Source organism: Eucalyptus grandis, chromosome 9 (genome assembly GCF_016545825.1).
Source record: "Eucalyptus grandis isolate ANBG69807.140 chromosome 9, ASM1654582v1, whole genome shotgun sequence".
Taxonomy (NCBI): Eukaryota; Viridiplantae; Streptophyta; class Magnoliopsida; order Myrtales; family Myrtaceae; genus Eucalyptus; species Eucalyptus grandis.
The window spans coordinates 31,748,055-31,774,886 of NC_052620.1; the positions used below are offsets into that span (position 1 = coordinate 31,748,055).

The window sequence follows — 26,832 nt, forward strand, 5'->3', positions numbered from 1 at the left end:
CCGTCTATAGCGAGCACCTCCCAAAAATCCAGAGAGCACTTCCATAACTAATGTGAATGAGTAAGGAGAAATGGGATCTCCCTGTCGCAAGCCACGCCCACTAGAGAAGAAACCATGAAGCTCCCCATTCAATGCAATAGAAAACCGAGAAGTCCTCACACAAGTCATGATGAGGTGAACCAGCCGAGCAAGAAACCGAAAGGCAAGTAGAACACTCTCAAGAAACCGCTAGTCCACGGTATCATACGCCTTTCTAAAGTCGACTTTGATAGCACACTTAGGAGAATAGGGTTCGACATGAAACCCAGAGAAAAGTTCTTGCACCAAAAGAATATTATACCTAATTCGTTATCCCTTGACAAAGGCACTCTGAGATGGACTCACAAGGTCTTTTAGTACGGCGCATCAATACTATTCGCCAACACTTTGATAATAATTTTGTACACTGTATTGCAACAAGTAATAGGCCTATAGTCGTCGACAGTAGTCGCATTGGGAACCTTTGGAACCATTACCAAAATGGTGTTATTAATTTCCTTGAGGAGCTTCCCCGACGTGAAAAAGTCCTTCACTGCATCCCAATTCTCCTTAAAGAACTCAATCGTGAAGCCATCCGGCCCTGTGCCCTTCCCCTAGCAAGGGCAAAAACTTAGCAAGGGAAAAAAGAGTATCTTGAATCTTAGGATCAGCCACAGGGCGAGTAAGAAAGGTGATCTGGTCATCGTTCAGCTGAGTGCGGATAACCTCTCGAATCTTCGATACCTGAGGGGTATCCAACTCCATCTGTGGCAAAAGGAGATCATGAAAATGCTCCACAAGAACAGCCTTTTTCCATTCCAATGATGGCATTCAGGTTTATTCCGCTTCCTTCTTCTAGCTATGATCCCATCGGTATAGTAGGATGATTACCTTCACACACTTACTAATCTTAAAAAGGCAAGGAAGAAGTGAAAACATGGTTTTCATGTGATTAACTTAGGGAAGATTCCTAGCTACTTAATTGATTGATCTTCCTCTCGCCCGAAGGAGTTCCTTTTCCAGCGGGGATCGAATTCAATGACCACGTTGCTATATCGAGAACGAGTGGTGAGACGGGGTTCAACTAGCGGAGGCTCTTGGAACAGCTGGAGCAAGAAGTCCCCAAATGAGTTCCTAGTATGCCGCTGAATTGAAATCAGTCTCTTTCTTCCATCGTGCCATTCGTGGGCTTCGAAGGGCCGCGAAGAATAAGAAGAGAACGGCTTATGGCATTCAAGAAAGAATATGTTTTCCTTCGTCGGATGGGAGCGCATGCCTTTTCGGAGAAAGTTCACATGGTCGTACCGTGAATTTAAAAAAAGAAAAGAATAAACAGAGACCTGGCCATTGACTCGGGTTTGGTTGTCAATGGAGGAATTTATGGAGCGACTCAATCATCGTCGCTCCACGAAGGCGCGACTCAATCATCGTCAACTCGCCGGTTCTGCGATAGCAGCAGCCCAATAAGGAAGCTCCGACAATGGATTCTGTTCGAGCTGCTAAACCTCTGTACGTTTTGAAACAAAAGAGAAAATGCTTCTTCGATCGCTCTCGACTTTATAGTTTCTTCCGAAAGCGAAAGAGACCCAATTTCGGATTGGGCGAAATAAACTGACCCGTTTCGCTTCCTAGAGGACGTGTTGTTGTTTCTTGTTCCTCAGTTGCTCTCTTGTTCTTGATGATTTTTTCTTTGTTTTTGCAGATTTAGCGACGGACTCAATTTGGCGAACTTGGTCGTGTCCTCCGATATTCTTTGCGATTCATGGGCTGCAATCTCTGCCCAGATTGACGGCAATCACCAAAGCCAAAGCCCATCATCTTCGGAAACCGTGAAGATCCAAGAATTCGAACACCCGGAATACAAAATCATTGCTTTCGTGACCCCATTAGTTGCTGCAAGTCATCTCCAAGAAGAGGCCGATTTGGTCCCTTCGTCTTCATTAGAGGCTTCTGAGTTTCAGTTTCTCTGCTCCCAGGACAGCCAGTCTTTTGCCATTAACAAAGCTGCGATTTCTCTGTTCAACGCTCTCCGGGATAGTAAGCTCTCCCCCCTGAAAGCTCAGGTAATTCCCTTTTATATTTCGTTTCTTTTCGAGTTATTTATGAGATTTTGTTAGTCGCTTCGAAAGATCACACGAGTTGGTCTCAGTTCTAGGAATCAGATCTTGTTGAAGTGGGTTGTGGGATGCTTGCATCTGCTCTGATAGGTGCTTCATTGATGACCATTTTGAGTTGTTTCTTCGCATATCGTTAGCTTTATTTGATGGAAAAAGTGGATTAACATTCCCCTTTTTGCTTCTTTCGGAGTTTGAATTGAATCATTTGGCAAAATGGTTGATGGTGAGCAGTCAGTCAATGGTCTGAACAGTTCCTCTGGCATTGATGGCCCATTGCCTTTTCCATTCTTTTCAGTTGAGTCAAAAATAATCCCATTCCTGGCCGAGAAGAGGAAAAGGTATATATTGTTTTGAGTGGAACTTAAGCATACCAATGCAGCTCTGAATGAATCAAGATATGACAGCAAATTAAATTCTGCGTTTGGATAATTCCCATCTGGCCCTTAGAAATATTGTTGATTTATTGAACGTGCGAGAACCGAAGGAGTTTGGCTAAGTTGGTAAACTAATTAGGCTTTGCGTCCCAAGAAGCCTGATATCTTAGGTTTGAATCTTGATCAAAGTTACTCATCGGAGCTCACTAGATTATAAGGAAGTGATCCGTCGCGAATCCCCTTATCCTAGTGGGACCAAAAGCTGGTTCGAGATTTGGTTTGATCTAATCACAATGATTTTGAGTATGTCTCTAATTTGAGCCTATGAAGAAACCCGATCCAAATGAAAATTCCATATCCCAATAGGACTTGCAATTTAAATAAGAAAAGGCTTGATTGGACATTTGATTCACCAAAATATATGAAGTAACAACAAATCCTCATTAGAGTTGGATTCCTTAATTGAGCCTGCTAAAAAGGTTTTCTATTTTGCATCCAAATAATATATATAAGAGGTGGGCTTTAGTTTTTTTAACCATTAGTGAGCAGAGGAGCTTTTGTCCGTAAGAATCATTTCTACAGCGTGCTCCTAAATTGCGTACTGAAGAAGTTATAAGTGTTTTGAAACTAATAAATCTTATGTAAGATTTGTGAATTCCTATAAATTATTTCATAAGAAATTGTGATATTGAATACTATATGAGTTATTGAGTGCAATTCGCTGCTGGAAATTGTTAAAGCAATTTGAGTACAGTTGTAGTCTCTGTCATATCGATTGATCTAATTGGAATCTTATGCTGCCCTCTCCATGGGGTTGATCACATCGACCGAACCGTATAAATCTAATGTCCAATTTATTTCCTTATTTTGTTTATTTTATTATCAGTTTGTCTGTTTTTCGCAACAGTATCAAAGGAAAAGAGTGTGTTTATGTTAGCAAAACTGACTAAAAACGCATGCTGCAAGTTAGAAAACCTGGCTGGCCCCCATAGAGTTGTGTTTGTTGATGCTCATCCAGCTTTTGATGCAGGTCGCAAAGTCGTCTAAGTCTATTCCGCACATTATAACTGGAGGTTGTTTGGGCGGATCCATTGCCTCTCTTTTCACGCTATGGCTCCTCCGCACACTCGATTCAGCCACCAAAAACCGTCCACTTTGCATCACATTCGGTTCAACCCTCATTGGGGACGATGGCTTCCAACAAGCCATATCTCAATATTCAACATGGAATTCTTGCTTCTTGCATGTGGCTCATATGGATGACTGTTTCCCCAGACTCTTTCTGCTGTCGACTGCAGAGCAGAGTCTATACAGGCCTTTTGGAACATTTCTTTTGTGTTCTGATTTGGGTGGTGCATGTTTTGAAGCCCCTGATACCATTATTGAGTTGCTCACCCTGATGAGCCGGGAAAGGAATGGTGGCACTGCAGATTCCCAAATTTTCAATTATAAGAGCGTCATTGAATCTCTTGAACAGCGATTGATTTGCAAGAACCATTCTGCATTTAGCGTGCTTGATGCTGATTCATTTCAAGCTGGGATAAATGTGCAAGTTGCAGCAATTGGCCTTATGCAAATTCAGGTTACTGTTTGTTGTACCTTCTTTGGTGTGCATGCTGTGAATACATCTCACAAGGGCATGCACACTTGTTTTAGTCGAAACTAGTAGGATAGTTGTGCTTTGCCATTTAAAGCAAAATGAACTGTATCCCCACTTTTAGCTTCAAATACTTATTAACCAGGAAATATTTGGTCCACCTGAATTGTCCCTTGTTATGAATGCATTCGCTTTACCCTTTGGAACTTCATTTACTGAACATTCATTGTCATGGCAGCTGCAGAATATGGATAGTGATGCTCTGTGGAGGAAGATAGTGATGCCTGAAAAAGACATCCTAGAACGAAAGAATCAAGCATTGGATCCTGCTAAGGCGTTGAACAAAATGAAAGTATACCTAGCTTATTTTGAATGGTATAAGAACAAATGTGAAGATGATGGCCAGGGTCCTGGTTACTATGACAGCTTCAAGAACAAAATGTTTAAGCGTGACCATGAAGTCGTTAAGTTCAAAACAGAGCTTGAGATGTACTGGAAAGCTGTGGTGGAAGAGGCCGAGAAGAGGCCTCAGTTTCCAGGAGCACCGCTGCGGAGCCGCTGGCTTTTTGCAGGGACGAATTACCGGAGGATGGTTGAGCCGCTCCACATAGCCGAGTACTGTAAATTGGGTAACAGAAGTTACATATCCAAGGGGAGATCAAAGCACTTCAAGCTATTGGAACAGTGGCTGGACGAACATCAGAAACAGCCCCGGAATAGTGTTCCTAACAATTCGAAAATTAAGAAGATCACGTCCAGCCTCACAGAGGATTCATGTTTCTGGGCCCATGCGGAGGAGGCACGGATAACATGCAGGTTGCTGAACAGCGGAGGATCGAACAGTGCAGAAATAAAGAACTTAGTCGACTTCGAGAAGTATGTCATGGGTTTGCTCAAGAGCTGTGCAGTTACTTCCGATATTTTCTTGGAAAGCAGCAGTTACATGCAATGGTGGAGGGAGTATGAGGACATGTTGAGCAAGCGATTGATGGGAACTTCTCACAACTCGGAACTCACTCGTTACATGAAGGACGGAGAATATCACTGTTATAAATGAGGTGACTCAGTATTTCACATGACAGATGAATAAACTGGGTAATTTGAATGTAATCTGAAGTTTATTATAATAGCAACAATGTGCTGGTCTTGCTTGTCATGTTGATTTTGCTTTGCTTGAATTGAGTTGGATAATCATTGGACTATTGGTCATCGTGAGTTCAAAAATTTGATTCGGAAGGCAAGACTTTATGTTTCCTCAGGAATTACTCATATGTTTGTCCGCTTAGTGCTGGTTCATATTCGGTTGAAAAACATCCATCACAAGACCATAATGGAAACGAGCAATTTCAACCAAAACAGCATTGAGAAAAACCGGAAAAATAAAATAAAAAAGGCAGCTGCTACCTAATTGAGCATTTTTATTGCTTTATTATCAAGAATCTCTCTTGTTGAAGCCGAGAAATTGACTGAATCATGCCAAATACAATTTTAGATGAGTCAACAACCTCTCCGTGAGTCCACTGGAATTGATTACGCGTTTCCAGCTTCTGCTTTACGAGGATTGTCACATCTGTCGTCGGTTTTGCTTCTGATGGAGGCATCAATAACTCTTGGGCATGGAGTTGAACTTGAAACCTCTGGGGCCACGAGGTCCATCCTTCTCTTGTCCACTGCTTTCTTGACATCTTCCAGCCATTCATCGACTACCATAAACTCGCTGAAGTTAAGGTTTTCGAATCGCAGGGGCTTAATGTCATCCAGCTCTTTAGCTCATTTAATTCCAACTTTCATTTGCTCTAGCACATTGGCATATTGTTTGTTCAGTTTCTCGAGGAATTGTTCTCTATCAGTTTGAGCCTGTCGAGTAGCATCAATATGAGCCATCTTTGGATGTTCATGCATATTTACGGCCACATCCACAGAAGGGTGGCCAAAATAGAAAGACTCGCCTCTAGGAGAGAGAACGTTGATGGCCATCTCAACAGAACAAAAAGCATATAATTCACTCGCCTTCTTCAATAGCCCCGGTCGACGTTTTAAGAAGGTAGCTTGTCGAGCATTTGCACCCTCCTTCGTCATCCTCGCTAAAGTTACTCAATGTATATTCAACTGATATGGTGGGACAGCGAAAAAATGTGTTCATTTATAGGATTTCACGAGCCAAATAATTCATCACTCCCGTCTTGGTAACTTTTTGGCTTTCCATATATCAACATACCTCTTGGAGCGGTTTAATGATGAGCACGTTGTTTTCCCTCTAATGAACCAATGTACATTCATCTTAGTATGTCCATAAGTCATAGCTTCTAATGTCAATTACTAGCCCTTACTATCCATGGATAAGAATCCAGAGCAGACTTCTTCAATGGCTACTTAGTTAAAGAAGGAAAACAATCTTGCATTTTAAATGTGTCATTATAATTCTTTGAATTTGCATTTCATTGTGTCTATTAACTCAATTACTTTTTCCATTAGCTTATACCTGCATAGATACCTTTTTTGGGAAAAAGTACCAAAAAAGTCTTAGACTTATTGAATAAATAAAAATTTAGTTTTAAACATTTCAATTAAATCAACTTAGTTCTCAACATTTTCACATCGGTACCAATTGAGTTCATCTGCATAATTTAAATTGAAAATTGCTGATGTGTAGGGGTGTCAAAAACCGAACCGAAAAATTCGGTTATTTCGGTTTAGTTTTCATTCGGTTTGATTCTCATTAAAAATTGAAATTTTTTTTTTTCGGTTAACCAAGCCGAACCGAACCAACAAACCGATAAGAGTTATATCTTGGAAATGAAAAATGTATACAACAGAAAAAAAAATGAAAAGAAAAACAAATGCAAAAATGGAAAACTAAAAGTTGAAAACCAAAAACCGAACCAAACCGAACCAAACCAAACCAAAATTTCGGTTCGGTTCGTATTCGGTTTGGGTCTCATTTGGTTCGGTTTGGAAGTTTTTCCTAATGGTTCGGTTTGGTTCGATTTTTCAAAAAAATCGAACTGAATCGAACCGTTGACATCTCTACCGATGTGGACCAGCTTGTCCTACATTTCTAACATAAATAAAATTTTCCCTTTTTTAATTAATTTTCTCCTTCCCCTTTTCTTTCTTCCTTCTCTTGCCTATGGCTCATGGCCAGTGACTGGCCATGGCTGAATATCAGCCACAAGCCAAAGAGAAGGAAAAGCAAAAAACAAAAAGAAAAAGTTAGTAAAAAGTTAACAATTTCAAAAATATTTTTTAAAAATGACAAGTTAGTGTCAATTGTGTCATGGAAGACCACCGACATCTTTTTCAGTCTAAATTAGTCGATGGATTCAATTGATATTAATATAAAAAAATTTATGTCTAAATTGATTCAATTGAAAGATATAAAATTGTATTTGTATTTATTATGGTATTTTTTCGACCTGATTTTTCTATTGGGAGGATGGGCGGCGTTTAAAGTGCAACATTTTCTTAAAATTTCTAATAAATTCCTTTTGTTCCCCAAATTCAAAGTTGAGGGTTTAACATGCTCAAGCTTTGGACAATCCTATATATCTCTCATATCTAGACAATACTTATTTTGCTAATATTTCTTTGGAGGTATGGATACTGAAATTATAATGTAGTTAGATCGGGTTTGTATTATATTTTCTCATTGGCAATACCACTAAGTGAAAAGTTGTCTATGGCCATCTCCTCGCTATCGTGTTATTCTGTTTCGCTTATTATTTACACAATAAGAAGACATAACTAATTTTAAATAATTTGTAAAATCTTAATATAACTAGATGGGACGATTTGATTTTATAGACCTCTCAAAGATCTTACTTAAAAGGAAAGACGGTAATTTTACTATAGAAAAGGGCAATTTTTACAATCTCGTCATTTTTGCTCGTTATGTTTAGAGGATTCCGACTATTTTCTTTATCAGCTAATCGACCGGAACACGCTGGCATCGGACCCCGCCTCGCCTCCTGGTTTTCACTCCATGGACGCCGAGCTGCTCCATCGCCGCAGCAAAATCTCTGAAGAACTTGCTTCGGTCGGCCGCATACGTGGCCACGAAAGCACTCCTATTTGGGGCATTATGTAGCGCGTGATCTGATGTCCGTAATCTTTTGGCAGATTCGAGCGACACATGCTATCAAAACGGTGAAATCTTTTGGCAGATATGGGTTGACACATGCTGTCAAAACGGTGAGGGGTCCTCACGCCTTTAACAACACTCAGTGAGGGATTGTACTTGTAATCCTCACAAGCTATGTCTTCAATACACGATGTCGAAACCGCCTCGAAGATTCCTACTTCTTCGAGCCGTCTCAAAGATTCCTACTCTTCGAGCGTGGCAATTTGATTGCCACCAACCAAGTCCCAAAGTACATACCTATGAGCACATTGTTTAGGCCCTTTCTAACCTCAGCGGTCATTCCCACTCTCATCGAACCGAGTCATTATAGGTCCACTTGCTTTCATGTGCCACATTTTTGACCAGTCATTAGCTCTAATACCATAATGTTAAGCACATGTACTACTTATAATAATATTATCCATTTTGAGCTGGATCCTGCATGATTTTGTTCTTCTGGGCTTCGCCATAAAAAGCTTTGTTACAAGTTAGAATAAATATCATCCCATATAAGGCGTTTTACCTCATCAAGCCTAGGCGATGTAAGATTTGATTTATTCCTGCCCCCACGCCATCTTATAGTCGGAGTCGCATCTTGTCTCGATGATTACTCCTGCCCTCATCAGATTAGGTCCTTACACCTCGTCTTGGTCAGACCGAGTCGGAACACGTGTTGTATGATGGAGATGGTTTTCACATAATTATCTCTCATTTTTGTGGGGCACGCCCACTTGAAGGTAAAAGCTTTGGCCAAGTCTTAGCAATTTACTCTCTCCCACGATAAAAGAATTCACTAATTCATTTGAATAGACGACTACACTCAACTAACGCTTGAAAAAGAGAAATATTCATTCATATGTCGAGCAATTGTCAAAGAAAGTACCGATCATATTTACCACCTGGACAACGTAACGCAACTCACCGGGACATCTGTATTTCATCTTAGGTCTACAAGGTATAGCACGACCAGTTGGAGAAACACTTTCCTCTTTAGGACTAGATTCTTCTAGAGTTTGAGAGGTTCAAATATTGAATGGAGTTGAGCTTGAACATGAAATGAAAACTACTTGTCCCAATCAGTTTGTACAGTTGGATAATTTGTTCGTTTGGTATATTTATATTTGTTGTGTTTTTGAATTTCCAGTACGAGCTAAAAGGAAGTCTACTTTTCTTGTCGTCAAGCAATCACTCAAGCATGGAACACACGTTACGAAGTTGAGCGGAGGCTGAAACTCAATCAAAGCTCGAATCACGTTCGAGCAATATCAGAGCCGAAAGACTCAACTCCAGTATAGAGATGCGTCCGACACAATTAGATTGAGAAATTCAGCCCTACTCAACTCCGAATCAATCTAATTAAAAAGAGAGAGCTCCCAATTGAGAATCGACCAATCGAAGTCATGACTTGCCAACAATTGCGTAACCTATGATACTTGTTTTATGGATGAAAAGCACTAGTTTCCTTTGAGTTCTTGTTAATCCGGGATTCTTCCTTTTTTTCTCTCTTCTTCTCTGGTGAATGGAATCCCTGTTTCAGAGCTTTGTCAACACCGGTTTTTGTTGTAAAATGGGGATGCTACACAGCATCTTTTTGAAGTCTCAGCAGGTCTTGATTCTCTTGTCCTTGGAGAAGGACAATTTCCTGGACTAAATGGGTATACTTGCCGAGTAAAATGTGATGTGAGGCATAAAGACTATAGTAGAACATTCAGATGAGAAGATAAGTTGTTAGCATACTTTATCACGATTTCATATGCTTATGGCTGTATTTACGAATCACTAGTGTCAAAAGAACACTTAAAATTGCTACACTGCATGTAGGACGAGATATTCCTTCTTGGAACAAATTAAGATTGGAAAAGCAAAAAGCAAGGCAGTTTTTGATCCAGACCAGTTGCCCATGAAACCCAGAAAGTCAAAAGTGAAGCTTTCGCTTCCTTTTGAAACCCAACTAGATTGGAAGAATGCAAAACTCAAGCCATTTCCAGGCTCAACTGGGACAAGCCCACAAAAGAAACCACGTCTCGGGACGCCATCCTCCTTCCAAAGAATTCTCTTGAATTGTTCCGAGCTCCCGTCCTCGTTGTCACTTCTTATCCTCCCTGGTTTCTTCTTGCTTGACTTCTCCTCGAAGAGAAGTCATCTCACTTCTAATGATGTGATGATTTCAAGAGAGTGAAGGAGCTGTAACAAGGGAAGAAGGAAGAGATCTACCTCAAAGACATAGATGTTCGTTTCTTGAATGTAGCACAAAAACTAGAGAGAACATCAATCAATGCTTCAAGGAGCTTATACAGAAGGTAAGCCGTCCCAAAAAAAAAAAAAAAAAAACTGAAAATCAAAAGTTGAAAATCGAAAAACCGAACCGAATTGAACCAAAAATTTCGGTTCGGTTCGCAATCGGTTCGGGTTTTATTCGGTTCGGTTCGGAAATTTTTTCTAACAGTTCGGTTTAATTCAATTTTTTTGAAAAACTGAACCGAGTCGAACCGTTTACACCCTAGTAACTATAGCATGAGAAAGGAAAGGACAAATCTTTGATAGTAGAATCTTAGAAAGACAATTTCTTAGTGACAAGAAACTTAATGGTTTGCCAAAGAATATGTGGTTCTTTTCACCATCTGGTTGCAAAAATAAAACGTTTTTTTCCCGCGGAAATCCTTCATTGTTTGCACCCAATCCGGCTTTTTCAGTGGCTGTCTGGAGGGCCGCGAAGAAGAAAAGAACGGCTTGTGGCATTCAAGAAAGAATTTGTTTTCCTTCATCAGATGGGAACGCACACTTATTCTGCATATTCCGAGAAAGTTCACATAGACGTACTATGAATTTAAAAAAAGAAAAAGACTAAACAAAAAACCAGCCATTGACTTGGGTTTGACGTCAACTCAATCATCGTCGACTCGCCGGTTCTGCGAGAGCAGCAGCCCAATACAGAAGCTCCGACAATGTACTCCGTTCGAGCTGCTAAACCTCTGTACGTGTTGAAACAAAAGAGAGAAGGCTTCTTCGATCTTTCTCAACTTTATAGTTTCTACCGAAAGCGGAAGAGACGCAATTTCGGATTCGGCGAATAAAGCGCGCCCTACGCATATCATTTGACCCGTTTCGCTTCCTAGAGGACGTGTTCTTGTTTCATGTTCCTCAGTTGGTCTCTTGTTCTTGATGATTTTTTCTGTTGTTTTGGCAGATTTAGCAACGGACTCAATTTGGCGAACTTGGTCGTGTCCTCCGATATTCTTTGCAATTCGAGGGCTGCAATCTCTGAACTCCAGTCCCAGATTGACCGCAATCACGAAAGCCCACCATCTTCGGAAACCGTGAAAATCCGAGAATTCGAACACCCGGAACACAAAATCATTGCTTTTGTGACCGCACCAGTTGCTACAAGTCATCTCCAAGAAGAGGGCGATTTGGTCCCTTCTTCATCAGAGGCCTCCGAGTTTCAGTTTCTCTGCTCTGAGGACAACCCGTCTTTTGCCCATTAACAAAGCTGCGATTTCTCTGTTCAACTCTCTCCGGGTTAATAAGCTCTCCCCCCTGAAAGCTCAGGTAATGCCCTTTTATCTTTCGTTTCTTTTCGAGTTATTTATGAGCTTTTATTAGTCGCTGTGAAAGATCACACGAATTGGTCTCAGATCTAGGAATCAGGTCTTGTTGAAGTGGGTTGGGGAATGCTTGCATCTGCTCTGATAGTTGCTTCATTGATAACCATTTTGAGTTGCGAATTGCATCACTAGGCAAAATGGTTGATGATGACTGATGAGCAGTCAGTCAATTGTCTGAACAGTTCCTCTCGCATTGATGGCTCATTGCCTTTTTCATTCTTTTCACTTGAGTCAAACATAATCCTATTCCTGGCCGAAAAGAGAAAAAGGAATAAATTGTTTCGAGTAGAACTTAAGCGTACCAATGCAGCTCTGAATGAATCAAGATATGACAGCAAATTAAATTCTGCGTTTTGATAATTCACATCTGGCCCTTAGAAATATTGTTGATTTATTGAATGTGCGTGAACCGAAGGAGTTTGGCTGAGTTGGTAAAGTAATTAGGCTTTGCGTCTCAAGAAGCCTGAGGTCTTAGGTCTGAATCTTGCTCATAGTTACTCATCGGAGCTTGCTAGATTATAAGGAAGTGATCCGTTGCGAATCCCCTTATCCTAGTGGGAGCAAAAGCCGGTTCGAGATTTTGTTTGATTTAATCGCAATAATTTTGAGTATATGTCTCTAATTTGAGCCCATAAGAAACTCGATCTAAATGAAAATTCCATATCCCAATAGGACTTACGATTCAAATTAGAAAAGCCTTGATTGGACATTTGATTCACCAAAATATATGAAGTAACAACAAATCCTCATTGGAGTTGGATTTTTAAATTGAGCCTGTTAAAATGGTCTTCTATTTTGCATCAAAATAATATATATAAGAGTTGGGTTTTAGTTTTTTACCTGTTAGTGAGCAGAGGAGCTTTTGTCCGTAACAATCATTTGTGCAGCATGCTCCTAAATTGCATATTGAAGAAGTGTTTTGAAACTAATGAATCTTATGTAAGATTTGTGAATTCCTATAGATTGTTTCGATGTAATCTCTGTCATATCGATTGATTTACATTGGAATCTTATGCTGCCCTCTCCTTGGATTGATCATATTGACTGAACCGTGTAAATCTAATGTCCAATTTATTTTGTTATTTTGTTATTTTGTTATTTTGTTTATTTTATTATTAATTAGTATGTTTTTTGCAACGGTATCAAAGGGAAGGAGTATGTTTATGATAGCGAAACTGACTAAAAACTCGTGCTGCAAGTTAAAAAACACTGACTGGCCTTATAGACTTGTGTTTGCCCATGCTCATCCAGCTTTTGATGTAGGTTGCAACTTGGAGTCTGTTCCACACATTATAACTGGAGATTGTTTGGGTGGATCCATTGTCTCTCTTTTCACGTTATGGCTCCTACACACACTCGGTACAGAAACCAGAAAGCGCCCGCTTTGCATCACATTTGGTTCACCCCTCATTGGGGACAGTGGCTTCCAACAAGCAGTATCGCAAAATCCAACCTGGAGTGCTTGCTTCTTGCATGTGGTTTATAAGGATGACTGTTTCCCCAAAATCTTTCACCTGTCGACCATGGAGCAGAGCCTATACAAGTCTTTTGGAACATGTCTTGTGTGTTCCGAATTGGGTAGTGCATGTTTCAAAGCCTCTAAATCCATAATTGAGTTGCTAGCCCCCAGAAGCCCAGAAAGTGTCCAAATTTTCAATTATCAGAGCATCATCAAATGTCTCTAACGGCAATTGATTTGCAAGAGCCATTCTGAATTTAATATGCCTGATACTGATTTATTTAAAGCTGGGATAACTGCGCAAGTTGCAGCCATTGGCCTTATGCAAATTCAGGTAACTATTTATTATACCTTCTTCTGTGTACACGTTGTGAAAACATCTTAGATGGGGATTTCACAATCATTCTAGTCGAAACCATAAGTTAAATTGTGCTTTGCCGTAAACCAAAATGCATTGTGTCCCAGCTTTTACCTTCACATACTTAACCAGGAAAATTTGCTCCACTCGAATAGTCCCTTGTTATGAATGCTTTCTTTTTACCTTTTGGAAGTTCATTTACTGAATTTACATTGTCGTGGTTACCGCAGAATATGGATATCGATGCTCTGTTGAGGGAGATAGTCAAGTCTGAAAAAGATGTCCTAGAACAAAAGAATAAAGCATTTGATCCTGCAAAGGATTTGAATGACATGAAAGTGTGCCTGGCTAATTTGGAATGGTACAAGAAGAAATGCGAGAACGACGGCCAGGGTTCTGGTTACTCCAACAGCTTCAAGAACAAAATGGCTGTGACTATGAAGCTGTTAAGTTTATGAAAAAGCTCACTGATTACTGGGAACAAGTGGTGGAAGACGTGGAGAAGAGGCCTCAGAGAGAGGGAGCACCGCTTCGGAATCACTGACTTTTTGGAGGAACAAACTATCGGAGGTTGGTCGAACCGCTCCACATAGCTGAGTACTATAAATGGGGCAAAAGAGGTTACATATCTCAAGGGAGATCCAAGCACTTCAAGTTATTGAAAGAGTGGTTGGACAAACATCCGAAACAGCCAGCAAAGTGTTTCCCTAACGATTTGAAGATGAAGAAGATCATGTCCAGTGTTCATGGAGAATTCGTGCTTCTGGGCACATGTGGAGGAGGCGCGAATATCGTGCAGGTTGTTGAACAGCGGAGGATCAAACAGCACAGAAATAGAAAAAATTGTTGAACAGCACAGGATTCGTACTGCTGCTGCTACTGCTGCTCCTACTGCTGCTGCTGCTGCAAATGATCAGAGCGACTCGCTGTTTTCATGACGGATGGCGACTGGTACCAGTATAAATCAGGTATCCCAGTATTTGAATGTAAATTATAGTGTATCATAAGAACAAGAATGAGGGTGGTTTGCTTGAATTGATTTGGATTGGTCATCGCGAGTTTAAAAATTTGGTTCGGAAGGCATAATTTATGTTTTTAAAGCCTTTATGTTTTTTCCACTTCTGGAATTACTCATATGTTTGTTCCTTCAGTGCTGGTTCCTACCCGGTAGAAAATAATTATCACAAGACTATAATAAATCGAGCAATTTTAACCAAAACAGCATAGGAAAAAAAAAAGCAAAAGAAAAAAGATTGCTGCCACTTTATTGAGCATTTTTAATGCTTTATTATCAAGAGGCCTCTCTTGTTGAAGCGGAGAGATTGACTGAATCATGCCAAATACAATTTAAGATGAGCCAACAATCTCTCCCTAAGTCCGCTGGAATTGATTAGTCAATTTCCAACTTGTGCTTTACAAGGATCGTCACATTTATCATCGTTTTGGCTTCTGACAGATGCTTTAATAGCTCCCGGGCATGGAGTTGAACTTGAAGTCTCTAGGGCCAAGAGCTCCGTCCTTCTCTTGTCCACCGCGCTCTCGACATCTTCCAGCCATTTCCCGAATACCACAAAATCGTTAAAGCTAAAGTTTTCTAATCGCAGGGGCTTAATATCGCTCAGCTCTTTAGCTCCTTTCATTCCAGCTTTCAGTTGCTCGAGCACATCGGCATATTGTTTGTTCAGTTTCTCTAGGATCTGCTGTCTGTCAGTTTGAGCCTGTTGAGTAGCATCAATACAAGCCATCTTTGGATGTTCACGCATATCCACGGTCGCATCCACAGACCGGTGACCAAAAATAGAAAGGCTGGCCTCTTGGGGAGAGAACGATAACGGCCATCTCAACAGCACAAAAAGCATGTAATTCACCCGCCTTCTTCAATAGCCTCGGCCAATGTTTCGAGGAGCAAAAGAACGCTTCAAGTGCCATAACTTTGCCCAAAGGGACACTTAAGTACCATAACTTTGCCCAAATTGACACTTAAGTGCCATAACTTACGAAATATACACTTAAGTGCCACATTTTAAGAAAAGTGGGACACTTGAATGCCATCTTCGGCGAAGCTGGCGGGAAATCATACGTGGTATTAAAATATTAATATTTCTCGCCGGAGAGCTGAGTCAGCCCGAATTTACCCCAAACGACGTCGTTTCGGGTGTTGGCCCAAAATAGAGCCCTTAAATCAGCAAAAACGCCGTCGTCTTCTCCATTTGCCCTAAATCTAAAACCCTAAATCGGGCAAAATGCCATTGAAGCGCTGGAGCCCTAATCCCGCACCCTAATTTGATTTGCCCCAAATTCTACCACCGAATATTGGAAATAGAGAGCAGGACTTTTAGCAGTGGCTCAAATTTCTCTCGCCGAAGCGAAGGAGAAGGCGAGCGTTTCTGTTTTTGTGGGTTACCAAGTCCAAGAAGAACATCGTGGACTCGAATGAATCCCAAGAAGATTTTATGGATGTGCCCGATACAGAGAGGGCTTGAAGTGCAAATACTTCAAATAGGTCGATGCGAAATTCTCTCACCAAGCCACAGAGGTGATAGTGGACCTACTTGATGGATGTCATCAACCTCCATGTACGCTTGTGGACGACTTGGACGATGTTGACTCAATGCAAGCTCAAGCTCAAGCATCTTTTGTTAACCATTTGAAGAACGAAGTTTCAAAAATGAAAATTGAACGGAAGTGTTACCAAGCGTTTATGGTGTTGCTGTTTTTTTGTCTATCCTACTACTTTATGATGAAATGTAAAGTACTAGAAAATGAGAAGAGGTTTCTCCGACTGCCATAGTTGTAAATGTGTGAAGAAATGTACTTGTTTTGAATGAATGAATGAATGATTTCGACAAATACTGTTTGTACAATGTTTTTGCTTTTTCTCAAATATAAATCAGTGATGATGGTATGTATATTAGGTCGATGTGTTGTGGTGACTATTTTACTTGAATTGAATGTAAACCAACAACAAATATATAAACCAACAGCTTCTCTATTTTGCTGCAAACTACCATATACATGGACCAGACACGAGTGATTACTTGAGTGCTATAAATTGTATCTAGTGATCACTTAAGTGCCAGTCGTGATAAAAAAAAAGTCATTTAAGTGTTAAGTTATTATTAAAAGGACCACTTAAATGCTACTTGTTGTTAAAAGTGAACACTTAAGTGCTAGGTTTTTTAGAATGTGATCAGTTAAGTGCCATTTTTTTTTACACATCGGCTACTACTAGCCACCACCGCCGCCCACCACTGGCCACCATCGGCCTCCAGCCATCATCACCACCAGCCACACCAAGCATCCCAAGCATCCACTTGAGCCACCACTATGCTGGTGGTATGTTGCTGCATAAGTTGCTAGTGTAAGGTGTCTTACACCAGCTTGCACTAGCACTACCTGGTGTAAGCTATGCATATTGCACACTTACATCTTGCACCAGGTGCAACAAAAACCTCCAACCCAACCCACCACCACCAGGCTTCACCAGCCGCCACCACCAGCCACATGAGCACCCCAATCACCACCACATATCCACCACCAGAAGCAGCAATAAGTAAAAGTAAAAAATTAAAAAAATGAAAAAAAATGAAAAAAGGCATGCCAAAAACGACAAGCAACAACCGTTTCATTGATTTTGAAATGAAGTCTTACAAACTCAATGACAAATGAAGTCTCACAAACTCAACTAACTCAATGACAAACTATTATATATATAAAATAAAATAAAAAACATCCACAGATGTTTACAACTAACTCCTTAGCCTCACAAACCATACCACATCCCATTTCATCAATCAATATGCATAATGCCTCATGTTCATGCTCGTTTTGATGGACCTCGCACTTGATTCATAATCCTTACACTTTTTCTAACTGGATGTGAGACTTCTTCTTCAACTGTCTTGGGATGCGTTGATTCTGATGGAGCCGCAATTGTCCTAGGCTGAACTAATTTAGAAGGAGCTGCAACTGTTGTAGGCTGAATTGATTCGGATGGAGCTGCAACTGGGTTCTTCTTAATCTTCTTTCCTGTTGGCACAGGCAATGTCTTCTTCTTTGTTGGCGTAGCCGTTGATTCTTGAGTTCGGCCTTGAGAGATAAAAACCTCTGAACTTCTCCCAAACTTCAAAAAGAAAACTCAATTATCAACAAAAGTTTGCATTATAAATTAAATTAAATGTAGCCTATAAAACTTATATTATGAATAACTGTTCCAGAACGGTCATTTGTATAAAGGTCATAACCATATTGTTTTAGCCTCTTCCCAAGAGCCCCTATTGTTCGAAGGGGAGCGTCACTTTTAGGTACTTGTGATTGGTTGCCTCTTCTTCTCGAATGTGATTTCTTGGGCTCTTGTGGTTGTTCAGCTATAGCAGGGGCTTCTTCGGCCAATTCTTCAGCTAGGCGTCTTGTAGATGGCCTTCTTGTAGGTGGCTCTTGATTTGGCTTTCTTCTGGTTGTTTTTCTAGTTATGCCTTCAGCTTCAGTGATACCTTCGATTGGCTTTGGCGGTGGCCCTTGTGATGACCCTTCTAGTGGCCTTTGTGATGACCTTGGTGATCGATCTTGTGGTGGCCCTTCAGTTGGGCCCTCTATTAACAGCTGAGCTCTAGTTTGCCTTCTTTGAACCTAAGAAAAAGGCAAATGGCATCATAAATATCACATCAGGTCATATTAGAACGTAAATGAAAAGTAAACTCAAATCATTGAACTGACTGGGTATTTTTTTCTCTGTTGCTGCTGAAGAACAGTCGACTTAACTGGCCCTCCAGTTGCTTTAACCAATCCTGCAGCTGGCTGTCTTCCACCTTGCCTTCTTTGAATAGGCCCTTCATTTTCAGGTATAGCAGGGGCTTTAGCCAATTCTTCACGTGTCACGGTGACCTGACAAAGACATAAACATTACATACATGTCACTTATATCTATGTACATATTCATAACAAACCATAAATCAACATAAACACAATTGCCATGACTTACTGGGTTTATTGTCCTCGACTGAAGAACAATCAACTCACTTCACATTTCTGTTTCTCCTTCTCCAACTGTCCCTTCACTAGGCCCTTCAGCTAGCCTCAATTATTCTTACTGCTTCTTTAATTGACAACCCTTAATATTGTGCCCTGCTATGTGACAAAAAGAGCACTTTATTGGTACACCTATCCTATTCATCCTACGGTGACATGAGTCATCTCCCTCAGTCATTTTTCTTTTTTTCTTTGGTCTTCCCATTCTCTTCTTTAGTGGCAAATGTTGAAGTGCTTCGTGATCTGTTGGCTCCTAGAACTTGCTACTTCTAATTGGCTGCAACATGAATTGATACGAAGCAAGATATTTCGGTTTCTTGTACCAATTATCAAGGTAGTCTTTTGTGTTGTGGCCCTTCAATTGAATTGCACATATGGCATGGCACGCTACATGAACACTTCATCGTACCAAAATGGACAACATACTTATCGGAACCCTTCATTATCTCATATCCTTCATCCCCATTCCAAATGGGATGACAATACCTACTTACAGCCAAGTTGTCATCTAATTTCTTAGCAATCCTAGGACCATATTGCTTAATCCACTTTGCAGTCTCATCTCTTTGTCTGTGCAACCAAGTCATGACCAAAACCCGTAGGTCTTCAAGTATCGAGATAATTGGTTTGCATCTGGCATCTATTATCCTCCCATTGAATGCTTCACAGATATTGTTATCAATGTTATCGCACTTGAATTCCTCGCTAAAGAACACCCTACACCAATGCTTCGGGTCTGTTTGGGACAGTGCATCATAACCATCCTTTGTCAATTGAAGCATCTGTTCTTTGGCCATTGTAAAGTCAGCCATATTCTTGCTCTTTGCTAGCTACCAAAATTGCACCTCCAACTTGTCCCCTTTATAGGTCTTGGCCCAATTTGCGTATATGTGCCGCGCACACATTCGATGTTTAGCATAAGGCAACAACTCAGCTATTGCTGAAACCTGTCCCTGCAATAATTCAAAATATAAAAAATTAGCAAATGAGATGTTGATATCAAAAAACAAACAAGTGACAAAATTTTTTAAGAAGCAAACATTACCTTTTGTTGGTCGCTCATGAACGCCCACCCTGCCCCATTTGTTATCTCCAAATCAGTCATCAAATTTTTGAGGAACCAGGACCAATTGTCATTGTTCTCTACCTTTACAACAGCCCAAGCCAGGGGAAACATTTGATTGTTTGCATCTCTTCCAATTGCGGCCAGCAATTCTCCTTTGCACAAGCCCTTCAAAAAACACCCGTCCAATCCTATAATCCGTCTACAACCAGATAAAAATCCCCGTTTGCATGCATCGAAGCAAATATAGAATTTATCGAACTTCGTCCCAATATTAGGAAGTTGTCTCTCCACAACCTCTACATACACTCTACTTCCAGGATTTTGCAGCCTACACTCCTAAACATAGTCCCACAACTGTCCATATTCACTACTGTACTGACCAATGAGTATCTTCATCACCTTTTGCTTCAATTTTTTACATTGATTCCTAGATATATTGATGCCTACTTGCTCCTTCACCAACATCCTGAACTAAGTAGTATTCATCTGAGGCATCGGTTTAATCAATTCAAAGAAGTGCTTCGACAACCATGCACGTGTTACCCTTTTATTCTCAAAATTAATGGAACAAGTATGTTCCTCTTGGTAGGCTATAATCTGGAAAGATCCACTTCTCCTAACAAATGTGCCATAGATCTTCCATGGACAATTTTTCTGCGAACACCTAGCTCTTACAAAGGTCTTAGTGTTTCTAATGAAGTCAATGTTCCTTTGTGCAGCAATGAAGTTCTTCAGTATAGCTTCTCTAAATTGTTTCGCATCATGAAATTTCATGCATACCGACAAAGTAGGAGAGGCAACGGATGGATCATAAGAAGGAAACTTACTTTTCATTTTCCTTCTATGCACAGGTCCTTCATCTTCTTCAAGCTCATTTTGGGAAGTAGCATTCTCGACGCTTTCTTCATAGTCAGTCTCCTCACCAGCAACACCATCATCTACAGGGCCTCCGAGTATGTTTGGAACTTCATCGGCTACTTGCAAAGCTGCAAACTTAGCTCTCAAAAAATCCATTCACTGTATTCTTGACTGTACAAGCTCCTCGTCGTCGTCATAAAATTTTCAGCAGACAACCCTCCATCATCATCATAAGTTGATTCAACTACTTCTCAATTTAATCCAGAGATTGTGATATCACCTACATCGTCATCACTTCGGTTAACTGCATCTGCGCTTCTCTCATGTCCATCATATCTATCCTACCCTCCTTCGACCCTAACGTCAGTACTACCTTGAATACGATCTCATTCTTGTCCTACTTCAGCGCTTTCTCCATCATCATCTTCATCTTCACTTTCACTATTGTACTCAACAAATATTTTTACCCCTTCACCATGAAGATAATGGTATAGAACATCCCTAAGACCATTATCATCTTCTAAGCATCTCAAACCATCTCTTAAGTCTTTCCTAGGAATACAATACATCATCTTCTGAACTGTACAAGGCAAATAAGTCTTTATATCCCTAAGAAATCCTATATAAGATGCCTTCTTTATATCCACAAAGATGGTGCCCTCATTTCCACCCTCACACTCCCACTCATCCTCCCCAATCACAAATTCCCCATCGTAGCAAACTATGACAGCGATATAATCCTTGTCATGAGCCATTACTGCACCAAGAACAAGAAAAAGAATCATTAGTTTTTGGGACCACTAGACAATTGCACATGGAAGTCCCCCCACTCTCATGGACTTTAGAAAATAGAGGTCCCCACACTGACAATATGCACCTACATGACAGCCAAAAAAGACATCGGCACTTTAATTATTTGTCTTTTTTTTCCCTTAAAATATTAACCAAAAACAGAGGTCCCCACAACAATCACAGCCCAAGCAATTTTGTCTACTGCACTAAACTTGCGATGTGAGAGAATGTACATCAACTTAAGCAAATCAAAGCATACTCTGACATCAACTTAATCAAATCACAGTCGCTGACTCCTACAAATTCCTTTAGAAGTTTAAACTAAAATTAGAACAACTAAACTTGGAAGCATTTTATGTCGCTAAAGCTAAAGAAAAACAAAGAGAAAATGAAGCATAGACAGATCACTCCAAAGTCTTAGACTATCCTAACACATAACAAATTTGGACAAGCAGGCAATACCTTTCTCAAAGAAGACTGTCGCAAGCTGCAGAGCCAATTCTAGGAAATAGCTTCACCAAAACATGCTTCAATACCCTTTCAAGTTCTTATTCTTCTTGCTTGAAACTTTTTCTTAGTTTGTAACTTTACCAATAAAATTCTAGCTACAGTTGTTATGTTCTCATTCAGGATTTTGGATTGATAAACATACCCTATACAGCCTCACAAGCAGGGTGGTTCAAGGACATACCCTATACAGCTTCACAAGCAGGGTGGTTTAAGTAGGGTGGTTCAAGGACATACCCTATACAACCTCACAAGCAAAGTGATTCAAGGACTTAATTTTCTTCTCGGAGATGCATTAGTCACCTGCTTTATTAGGATGCTCTTAAGGAGATGCATAGCCAGTGACTCAACAATCAAAGCATACTCTAACATTGGCTTAACAGAAAAATTCACGAAAATAATGACAAATCTGGTCTCTTTATGTGATGTCAGCAAGTTTCAATTGAAGTGTATCAACACAAATTCCATCGGAGCTGTAATAAAATAATCGAGCCCTAATAAAATAATCGAGCGAGCCCTAATTAAATAATCGAGCCCTAATTTCATCACAGAGTAGGAGGAGAAGGGGTCGATTGAGCAAACCTTAATAAAATAATCGAGCCCTAATTTCATCACAGGAGAGGGGGAGAAGGGGCCGAACCTGGACGAGCGACAATGGTGATCGGTGACGACGAACAACGATGGTGAGCGGTGTGCAGCAACGGCGACCAACAACGGCGACTGATGACGGCGACCGATGACCAGCTCTGGGCATGAACGGCGACGAAGAGAAGGGCTTGAGATCTACTGAGAATGCGTACGGGGAGGAACGGCGTTTAGGTTAGCGCACAATGACCTAAACGACGTCGTTTAGGTCAACGCACTCAATGTGGATGGACGACGTCGTTTTTGTCGTCCACGTCGGCTTTTTAAAAAAAAAAACATTTGCCACATCAGTAAAAGAAGTCGCCGAAAATCGCCGGAAAATGCCACATATGCAATTTGGCTAGATTTTGGCCGGATTGGCACTCAAGTGATCCATTTTGCTCCGATTTTGGCACTTAAATGTACCTTTCATAAGTTATGGCACTTAAGTGTCCCTTTGTGCAAAGTTGTGGCACTCCAGGGGTCCACACATCCGTTTCGAGGAGGTAGCCTATCGAGCATTGGCACCCTCCTTCGTCATCGTTGCTGGAGTTGTTTTGGCCTCTATGGCGCTCACTGGAAACTCAATATAAATTCAACTTATATGGCGGAGCAGTGAAAAAATGTGACCATTTATAGGATTTCACAGGCCAAAATAATTCATAACTCCTGTCTTTGATTGGTAACTTTTCGGCTTTCCATATATTAACATACCTCATGGAGCGGTTTAATGATAAGCGTGTCGTTTTCCGTCTAATGAACCAATGTACATTCATCTTAGTATGTCTATGTTGTAGCTTGTAATGTCAATTACTAGCTCATAATGTACATGGATAGAAATCCATAATAGACTTCTTCAAGGGTTACTTAGCTAAAGAAGGAAAACAATCCTGTCGTGCAATTAGTACTCCATAATTTTTTTTTCATGCCCCCTAAATTTTGAGATTGATGTATGACAAGTCCCTAAATCTCAAATGTGTCGTTATAATTCTTTGAATTTGGATTTTGGTGCACCTATTAACCCTTTCCCATTAGCATATACTGCACATGTACCCTTTTTTTTTTTTTTTTTTCTTCTGTTGGGAGAAGGGTTTAAAATTCTTAAGCTTCGGACAATCTTATATCTCTCTCATATCTTGACAGTAATTACTATGCTAATATTTGCTTCGAAGGTACATATTGTGAATTTATAACGTAGTCAGATTGTGTTTGTATTATATTTTCTCATGGGGAATACCGCTCAATGTAAGTGTGTAGTAGCTGCCTCCTCCCGATGGTGTTATTCCCTTTCGTTTATCATTTACACAGTAGGAAGACAACTTATTTTCAACAATTTGTAAAATCTTAATATAACTGGACGGGACAATTTGATTTTTATAGACCTCTCAAAAAGCTTAGTTAAAAGAAAAGGCATAATTTAACTATAAAAAAAAGGCAATTTTACAATCTTGTTATTTTTACTCGTCATGTTTAGAGGATTTCGACCATTTTCTTTGTCAAATTCCTACAAGTGGCACTGATTACATATAACACGAGAAAAACAACTTGTTCTAAATAATAATCTCCCTCGATGAAAATGTTTAATAGCAGCACTTACTTAGGACTCCGTGTTTTTAGGTGCCCGGTATTCTCAATGTTCTTTAGAAGTTGTGATGCTTCTGTGCACATACAAGAGCAAACATATATTTATAGAGCGCAAATGAACACACTCTTTGCTTTATGAAATGGATTGTAATGAATATACTTTGCTAACGCATGGTACAGAGCAAAAGACTTTGACCCACTCGCTATACTGTTCATCTAGTGTGGCATCCCAAAAATTCAAGACAACCTCTAGATGAACTAAAGCCCGTGATTAGGTAATGAAATTACCTATGGTCTATGTTTTAGCCATTAGTTCTCTCTTAAGACTAAGTGATGTATGCTTGTGTTCATGAATTTTTTAAATTAGTATTATAGGATAAATTAATGAGAATAATCTATTCTTGGCTATGCACCTCATAGACTAAATTCCTATAGATAAAATATTACAAGATTTTGGCCATGTGAAATTGAAAACTTAAAACCTATAAAAGAAAGAATTAAAAGTGTTTAAAGGTAAAATTTAGGGTTTAATTAGGCTTGGGTTTAAGGCCCAATAACTTGAACTCTTGGTGGGCCAAATGGCCGGCCCATTGAAGCCCATGGGGAGGCTGCCGTCGACCAAGGAGGGGAGGAGTGGCCGGCCCACTTCTTCCAAGCCCAAGCCCATCTTGCATGCTTTGCCAAGTAGCAAAAAGAGGGTTCCATGCATTGGCTATTGGGGAGGCACATCATGATTGCCAATGATGGCTTTGTGGGGAAACAAAAGGGAGAGAGTGGCCGGTTGATGGGGGGCTATCATCCAAGAGAGAGAGAGAGAGAGAGAGAGAGAGAGAGAGAGAGAGAGGGTTGCGAGAGAGAGGAACCGAGAGAGAGAGAGGAGGAGAAGGAGACGCTCGCTCGCACGCCCGTTCGTCCGCCCGTCGCCGCCCGTTCGCCGTCCGTGTGTCGTCCGTGTGCCGTCATCCGCTTGATCTTAGAGGCAAGTTAGGATCAATTTCTACTCTTGCATGTGTGTTTTGCATGTGTGGTTGAATCTTGGGTGTTTAGAGGTAAGGAACCGAAGCTATTGTGACTTGTTCTTGAAAGAGCTTGCTGATTTCGTGTGTACCGCCTGACCCAGAAACCTGTGGAGGCTTGCATGCATGTTTCGAGTTGGATTTTGGCTTCGAATCCTTCATGAAAGTTGTAGAAAACATCTCAAAGTATAACATACTAAAATTTGAGACGAAAAGGTTGAGTTTCAAGGGGTGAAACTCTCCTCTTACGAAGACATTAGATCTGGAACTGCTTTGTCGACCTCTTGGTGGTTTCGTGTGTTGCATGTTGCTTTTTATTGAGAATCTCACTTCGACTTCTTCATGAAAGTTGTAGAAAAAATCCTAAATACTAACATACGCAAATTTGAGGTAAAATGAGCAAGTGTAGCCTAGTGAATCGACTTTCTCTTGAAGACGGTTAATCGGGAGACACGGTACTGGACACCCGAGACTTCTTGGACCCATATGGTGACTATTATTTGGAAATTTCACTTAGATTCCTTAATAAAAGTCGTAGGGGACCTCTTGAGACAAAACATATCAAAATTTCAGAGGAAACGAAGAAGATTAAGTAGGTAAAAAATCGATATTTCGGAGATAGTCATACTGGACGTTTCGGTGCTAGAATCAGGAACTTCGGAAGTCTATAGAAAATTATCTAGAACGAATCTGGCCTAGATGTCTTCATAAAAAAATCTACTTTAGGGTCTTGACTATAACCTGGTAAAATTTCATAATTTTCGGAGGTCATTCGGGTATTTTAATCCAAATATTTCAAAAACTGCGCAATCTGTTTCTATCCGAAATTACATGCTGAATTTGTGTGAATTATATCTTCTTGTGTGAAACTCTTTTGGGCATGTGTTCTTCATGAAATTGTTACCTTATTGTCTTGTCTATCACATGTCCTGATTTCATGATTTTTGAGAATCATATGGATATTTAATTTAAATGTTTTCAAAAAAATAGTGCAAGCTGGAAATTTAGTAAACTTCAAAAAGGCATGAGATATGGACTTTTCTAAATTGTATAGACTCCATGAATCGTATTGTTATGAATGATTGTGTTTTGCTGCATGTCTGATGATGATTGGAAATGCATACATGAATCAAAGGATGAAAATGATCTTGATTGCCATCACATCACATGCCATATTAAAATTGAACTGTAATTGAAGATGTGAATTGAGATAAGTGAGAAGGCTGTCGGAGGTGTGAGTTGACGATGTCCCGGGAGTGTCGGGATGCCTGGCTAGAATGGTACGGTTGGTTGCCCGGTGGCCTTGAATGGTTGAATGCCGAAGGGTCCTCGGGAGTTTCGAGATGTCCGGAGAGTGGGGGAGCCGGAAGCTCGGCAGGTATTGTGCCGAGGGATGCCTCGTGATGCCAGTTAGAGTATGAGATGCCTGGTAGGTATTGTGCCGGATGGTTCTCGCGATGCCAGGTGGGGTGCGAGTGATAAATGCGGGATGCAAACATTGGTCCCGGGAAAGAGAAGATGGTGGCCCCAATTGAAAGAATAAAATTGGGAAATTGAAATTGAAACATGCATGATGCGGTACATGTGATATGATGATGATGAGTGCATGGATGCATGATGATGATGAGTGCATGGATGCATGATGATGGTAAGTGTACGACATGATGGTGATGATTATATGATGATGTATGTACATGCACATGTCATCA

The 26,832-nt window shown here is 40.4% G+C and overlaps 2 protein-coding genes and 1 long non-coding RNA gene across 5 annotated transcripts; 2 read left to right on the forward strand and 1 right to left on the reverse strand.

Annotated features, from left to right (window-relative positions):
• The first annotated feature begins 1,189 nt into the window (after positions 1-1,189).
• Positions 1,190-5,360, forward strand: LOC104419299 (senescence-associated carboxylesterase 101). Of its 3 annotated transcripts, none has more exons than XM_010030927.3 (4): positions 1,190-1,527; positions 1,721-2,081; positions 3,528-4,091; positions 4,351-5,360. In XM_010030927.3, exons 1-4 carry the CDS (start codon positions 1,499-1,501, stop codon positions 5,161-5,163), a joined length of 1,767 nt encoding a protein of 588 aa, XP_010029229.2. In that variant the 5' UTR covers positions 1,190-1,498; the 3' UTR covers positions 5,164-5,360. The 3 variants fall into 3 exon arrangements, with proteins under 3 accessions (XP_010029229.2, XP_010029228.2, XP_010029230.2); XM_010030926.3 differs by having other exon boundaries at positions 1,196-1,527; positions 4,345-5,360; XM_010030928.3 differs by having other exon boundaries at positions 1,202-1,527; positions 3,540-4,091; positions 4,345-5,347.
• Positions 5,361-5,636: 276 nt separating this feature from the next.
• On the reverse strand, positions 5,637-6,185 carry LOC120288508 (agamous-like MADS-box protein AGL23). The gene is made up of 2 exons (XM_039302533.1): positions 5,910-6,185; positions 5,637-5,852 (listed from the first exon to the last, which is right to left on the reverse strand). The coding sequence occupies exons 1-2, from the start codon at positions 6,183-6,185 to the stop codon at positions 5,637-5,639; spliced, it is 492 nt and encodes a 163-aa protein (XP_039158467.1).
• A 4,885-nt stretch (positions 6,186-11,070) lies between these two features.
• On the forward strand, positions 11,071-14,753 carry LOC104419301. Its single transcript, XR_005546465.1, has 4 exons — positions 11,071-11,200; positions 11,414-11,775; positions 13,095-13,624; positions 13,879-14,753. It is a non-coding gene; the product is annotated as an uncharacterized LOC104419301 (long non-coding RNA).
• The last annotated feature ends 12,079 nt before the right edge of the window (positions 14,754-26,832 follow it).